Source organism: Triticum dicoccoides, chromosome 7B (genome assembly GCF_002162155.2).
Source record: "Triticum dicoccoides isolate Atlit2015 ecotype Zavitan chromosome 7B, WEW_v2.0, whole genome shotgun sequence".
In the NCBI taxonomy this organism is placed as follows: domain Eukaryota; kingdom Viridiplantae; phylum Streptophyta; class Magnoliopsida; order Poales; family Poaceae; genus Triticum; species Triticum dicoccoides.
In genome coordinates, this window is record NC_041393.1 from 1,230,725 (window position 1) to 1,237,450 (window position 6,726).

A 6,726-nucleotide genomic window follows, 5' to 3' on the forward strand; every position below is an offset into this window, starting at 1 on the left:
CTGATCTTACACACGTCATGATCCATTGTATCCATTTATCAGCAAAACCTAAACATTTCATTGCCCCTTCAAGGTATTTCCAGTCGACTCTCTCGTAGGCTTTTGCGACATCTAATTTATATGCACAAAATTTACTTTTGCATCTGAGCTCTTATGGATACTGTGTATATACTCGAACGCAATTAGAGCGTTGTCCGTGATCATCCGCCCCGGTATGAAGGCGCTTTGAGTCGGGGCTATCAAATCATGTAGTAAAGGTCGCATCCTGTTTACTAAACATTTTGAAATAATTTTGTACACGACATTGCATAAGCTGATGGGTCTATAATCTTTGAGGGAGCTTGGGTTTTCCTTCTTCAGTATTGATACTATGACGGTATTATTAACCCCTTCTGGCATTTAGAAAACTCCCTTAGTGCCTTTATCACCTCCTTGCTCAGAGTACCCCAATGCCTTTGATAAATCCAGCAGGGAACCCTTCTGCTCCGGGGACCTTCAGCGGCCCTATTTGGAACAATGCGTTGCTGATCTCTTGATCGGGAAATTCATTGCATAACATTTCATTAGTTTGTTGTGTAATTAGGGGCTCTATAGTACCCAGTATAATATCCGGTTGCACTCGCTGTTTGGCTGTGTATAATTTCTGGAAAAAAGGACGTAGCTAGCTCCTCCATTTCCTTGATATTATCTGTGACGCTACCATCTTCCTTCTCCAGCTGGCTAATTTTATTTTTCTTTTTCCTCCATGTTGCCTTACGATGATAAAACTTTGTATTCCTGTCGCCATCACGAATCTCATCCATTCTCGATCTTTGGTTCTAGAAGAGCTCTTCTTTCTCTAGCAGACTACCTAATTCTTTTTCCAGTCGCCTTTGGATCATCCGTTTGTCTGGTATTTTGTTGATAAAAGGTACTAAATGTGAACATGTATTGGCCGTATGCATCGTCCAGATGCAGAGACCGGGGGTATTCCTCATTTTCTAAAAAAAAAAAACTAAATGTGAACATGTGGGTGGCAATGTCCAAAGGACACCTCGGCCACAAAACTGTCACACCACAGGATATGTTGTCAAACCAAAACCGCCTTCATCCTTTATCTTATATATATGCATTGTAAACCCTATAGTAGTATTTGGGAATGGTTTTGGAATCGGGCAACCGACCGTGCGTGAGATCTATGTGGGGAATATTGCAACCGTTGACACAAGAAGCCTCGTGACCGCCCTACTGGAAGCGCCCATGACAGCGACCATGTGAGCAGCAAGAAGCATGGCGCTGCAATCGGCGAACCGCGGAGCTGGAATTGTGCGCAACAAATAGATCCGGATGATAAAAAGGGGAATAATCTGCATAGTTTCTATATATAATGTCATACGATCGACTTGTTTTTATGGTGCTCAAGAGAAGGTGAGGAATGAATTAACGAGCAATTCGCACACATTTAGAACGGACATGACTAACTAAACACACAACACAACGTACACCATATATACATCACTGAATGAATAAACTTACAACAGCACGCAAAGAGAAAAAAACTTACAACACCAAACTTACATATGCTCGTTTTTTGCATGACAAAAACTACATAACGAATTTTTTTTAAAAAAAAAGAAAAAAAAACACGAGACGGTGAATGCAAGCTAGCCATGCATGTACATTTTGCAGATTCGCTCTCTGATGAATGGTGGAAGGAAGGAAACAAATTAATGCATTAGGCTGTAGAGATGTAGTTGTGGCGGAAGGAGGCCAAGGCCTTGCCGGCCCCGCCCCTGATGATGTACTGGTGGTACACCATGGCCACGCCGGCCCCGATGAAGGGCCCCACCCAGAAGATCCACTGCTCGTCCCACGCCTTCTTGTTGTTGTACACCACGGCGGGCCCGAGGCTCCTGGCCGGGTTGATGCCGGTGCCGGTGATGGGGATGGTGGCGAGGTGCACGATGAGCACCGCGAACCCGATGGGCAGCGGCGCCAGCACGGGCACGTGGGAGTCCCTCGCCTTGCGCTTCGGGTCGGTGGCGGCCAAGACGGTGTAGACGAGCACGAAGGTGCCGATGATCTCCGCGGCGAGCCCGGCGCCCTTGGAGTATCCCGGCGCGAGCTCGTTGGCGCCGCCGCCGTGGCGCGCGTACTGGGCGCCGTGCACGGCCCTGACGAGGCCGGCCCCGCACATGGCGCCGAGGCACTGCCCGACCATGTAGAGCAGCGCGCGGACGAGGGAGACCTTGCGGGCGAGGAGGAGGCCGAAGGTGACGGCCGGGTTGATGTGGCCGCCGGAGACGCCGGCGGTGCAGTAGACCAGGACGAAGATCATGCCGCCGAAGGCCCACGCGATGCCGAGGATTCCCGCGCCGCCGCAGCCGACGGTGGCGTCGGTCTGGCGCTTGTGGCCGATGACGGTGGCGACGGTGACGTAGACGAAGAGGAGCGTGGCGGTGAACTCGGCGATGACGGCGCGCCAGAGCGACCACTTGCCCAGCTCGCCGGCGTTGATGAGCGGCGCCGGGGGAGGGTCACGGTAGTCCTTGGCGGCGTTGTTGTTGTCATTGTTACCGTTGGGCACCATGTGGATGGATTGATACGTACGGTGGAGATGGGTAGCTCTAGGCTCTAGCTAGCTGAATGGGCGATGGTTTGCTTTCTCGATCGATGTTGACAAGCTTAGCTAGCAAGCTGCATGTATATATAGCTAGCCTGCAGGTATGCTATTGCTATGCATGCCCTAGCTGCTAGAGTAGTTAGCACATGCTGCGTCTGGTTTTTGTCGGTCTAATAAAGTGTATGTATGAACTGATCCCATGCATGCACACCATCTCCTCAAGTGACCAACCAACCAGACAGTTGTCTTACTGAATGTGGACTCGTAGTCGATGGAAACGTCTGCTCCCACGGAACGCACGTCGCTGGTAGGTCTGAAATAAATCCAGAAAATTGCGCACATGTGCCAAGAACTTCCGATCGTAGTTTAATAAATGATCATAGTTTAGGGACAAACCGACATGCAAGGACAAAATTTGTTGGGTTTAGTCTCATACTATATGTGTATCTATCAATCGTAGAAGAAGAGCCAAACCACGAAGAACCAAGAAGAATGGCTATATAACGGTTTTTTTTTTGAACCGGGCAAGCTATATAACGTTTTAGGACAAAGAATCCAAGGCCTGCCTCTTATGAACATGTGCTTAATCTATATACGGTTGGGTTTGGACAGGACGTTGATATAACGGGCTCATGGCTAAATGAGGCTTGAACATTGGTCTAGTACGCAAGGATTGCGGAACATATTGCATATATTGTCACCTATTTAACCAAATTTCTCTGCAGCTATCATCTTTCCACTTTAGATTATAAAGTATATTCAACATAACTCAATTCATGTGACAAGCACAAAGCTGAGCCTTAATCACACTTGTTTTTTTTTCCTTTGGAATGCATCTTACAATCTGTGTTGCTAAAGTTCGACCACTTGTTCCTAGCTAGACTGGTTATATAAACTTTAGTATGTGTACAATAGTTATTTTTTGTAGTGCCATGATTATACTAATTCAAAGTTGTAGCAAACAGTTTTTATTTTGCGAAAGGTAGCAAGCAATTGTTAAAAGTAGCAGCTTAAAGAATTATACAAATGCTTTGCCCAAAAAAAAAAGTGCCTTTCACCCTGACCCGATGGCACCCCACGAAGTAAGGGCATTTCCAGTTTCGCATATGAAGATAAGGTGAGAAAAGGGGAGAGAAAAGGGTGAGGTAAAAGGGAATCCTAAAGATGAGTTGAAGAAAGAAAGAAAGAAGCTCTGTTGATGGCATCTCGATCGACTGCTTTTCTTTCATTACCTACATATATATGTTCACAACAATGGATTTTTCTTTAAAAAAAAGCAGTACACGTATGCAGCATGCAGAAATGTACGTACGTCGCATGCATGCATGTGATGCATGCAAAAGATGTACTAGTAATATTAAAATAGTACGTGGACCCATAAGAAGAAGTGGTTGTCAAAAAATAAATAAAAGGACCCATGCATGCGAACAAGTGATCGGTGGTGTATGCTTGCTTTGTCAGTTGTTGCATGCCCATGCTAGCTTAGCTTTCTTTATAGTGTCTTTCATTAACTTACAAAAATGTTAGTAGTAGTATTGCTTCTCCATTAAGGAAAGGAAAACAGATAAGCCATGCATGCATGCGCGGGCAGGCCAATAATGCATGCCATCGAGCTATATACTTATATAGCTGCTGTACTTACGTCGATAAGAAAATCAAATTAATTGAGCTAACATGTTTATTTATATAGTTTTGTTTCGAATCAAAAGGGAAGGAAATATATAGTACTAGTGTAGATTTACCAAAGAATTTGTTGCCAGCCACGACTAAGTAATGAAGTGCTCCATCTAACTGCTTTTGACAAAGTCTAAAGGGAGGCTAATTAAGCTTTTTTTCCTTCTCTTTAACTGCTTTTTTTCCTTCTGGAGCTCCCGCAAAAGAAAACGATTGGATTTTAAGGGTATACCCCTGTTTCAACACGAATTTACGGGCAAAATGCCCCTCCCACAGCCCGACCAACCGCTCGCTCCCCTGTCCTCCCTCGATCCCCCCTCGCCCGAGGGTTCCTCCAGTCGCCACTAGGGTTCCAAGCCCCGCCACCCCTCCTCCCTCGACGACCGCGGCCTCCTCGGAGCCCTGCCGGAGCCGGCGTCCTCCCGCACCGGGAGGACTTGGTGGGGTCGTGGGACTCGGAGTCGCTCTACATGGTGACGCCCCAGGGCGGCGGCACCGGCCCGGAGCTCGCCGTCTTCTTCGTCAGGCTCTGACCAAAACGCCCTCTCCTTACTCCTTAGGAAGGAGATGGGCGGTGGAAGATCAGTGATGGCCACATGCATGCAAATGCTCATGCTTAGATTTTGATTAGATTTTAATTTATTTATTCTAACCCAAAAGCATGCACAACCCATGTATATACATCGTTGAAACAAGTAAAGCTAAGCTATGCTGAGCAAGATACCATCAGCATATACTCCCTCCGTCCCAAAATTCTTGTCTTAAATTTGTCTAGATACGGATGTATCTAATACTAAAACGTGACTTGATACATCCGTATTTAGACAAATGTAAGACAATAATTTTGGGACGAAGGAAATACTATATGGAGCATGGACCATACATTCATACTACTAGCTTTTTTTCAATGGTTTCTTCTTCTTCTTAAAACCCACCTCAACTACAAATCTGCCACGAGAGGCTTCAAGATACTATAATGTTATTGACAATTGCAGCTCTGGCAGGATGATCACACGATTCTTTCACTGCATGCATGAGAGCAAATTCAGGAACAAATATATCGCAAAGCTCTTAAGAGGCAAAAATGGTTTATTGCAGAAAGAGAACAACATTACATGGGCTACTTTTGGCCATGAGAATACCTAGTTCTTCCAATGACCGGCAACTAGGCAGGTTGCAGGACATCCGACTCTCCCTCAGCGTCCTCGCGGAGAATGGCAACCGCCAGCCGGCCGTCTCCTTCTCGGCGGTCTCCTTCAACGTGAGCTTCAGCAGCACCATGATCTTCAAGCTGGGCGCCGATCCCTTCGACGTGGCGAGCAAGAGCATGCATGCGCTCCACTACCCGACGGACGCCATCGACGTTATGCCAATCGACCGGTGACGGATGGAGGAGGCGCTCATGAGCGGCGTGGTGATATTCAAACATAAGAGAGCATGGTGGACTTCAGATTGTGGATTCTATAGTCCCAACAACACAAATGGGTTTGCTTGATGAAGAACCAACCTGAGTTACCTCCTAATAATGTTTCGCTCATACATTCTAAAATTAAGAAACAGTAAAATGGGGCTAGCTACACCCTCTCACAGCGATTTGATGTCATAGTCGTCGGATCACACTAATAAACGACTTAGATCTCCTGGTCGTGCTTCTGATCACTTCTAGCCAGTTGTCAACGCATCAATCTCGCAATCCGCTCGGCCCACGGTAGCCGGACCGCTACTCCGCAGACCAACTATGGTGGTGTGACGCTCCGAGACCGATGTGCCAGGTGCCTTCCAGTTATTTGATGTGTTGCCTTGCATGTGCTTGCGTGTCATGCATCTCATACCATGTCATCAGGTGCATTTCATTTGCATACATGTTCGTCTCATGCATCCGAGCATTTTCCCCGTGGTCCGTTTTGCAATCCGGCGCTCCTATGTCACCCGGTGTTCCTTTCTACCTCTTTTCGTGTGCGGGTGTTAAACGTTTTTGGTTTGGACCGATACTTTTCATGCGGCCTTGGTTTACTACTGGTAGACCGCCTGTCAAGTTTCGTGCCATTTGGACTTCGTTTCATACTCCAACGGTTAACCGAAGGACCGAAATGGCCTCGTGTGTGTTGCAGCCCAAAACCCCTCCAAAGTGGCCCTAAACCCATCTAAACCTCCTCCATCACCTAGGTCGTTCGATCACGATTGTGTGGCCGCAAACCACACCTCATTTGGAGCTTCCTCTACCTCTATAAATAGGCCCTCCCCGAAATTTTCGGATCTCTTCCCCCGAAAGCCTAGCCCCCTTCTTTCTCCGCGCGCCGGACAACGTCCGCCGGCGCCGGACGTGTCCGACTTGCACCGAGCCGCCGCCCCGCACCAGTGGTGTCCCGCCACGTGGCGCCTGCTGCCCGCCGCCGCCGAGGCCCGTTCGGCCCGAACCGGGCCCCCGAGCCCGTCGCGCCGCCCGAGAG

General features: G+C 47.8%; 1 protein-coding gene across 1 annotated transcript; it reads right to left on the minus strand.

Moving 5' to 3' along the window:
* Nucleotides 1-1,574: 1,574 nt before the first annotated feature.
* Nucleotides 1,575-2,636, minus strand: LOC119335572 (aquaporin PIP2-2-like). The gene has a single exon (XM_037607684.1). It carries the CDS (start codon nt 2,567-2,569, stop codon nt 1,715-1,717), a length of 855 nt encoding a protein of 284 aa, XP_037463581.1. The 5' UTR covers nt 2,570-2,636; the 3' UTR covers nt 1,575-1,714.
* Nucleotides 2,637-6,726: the final 4,090 nt, after the last annotated feature.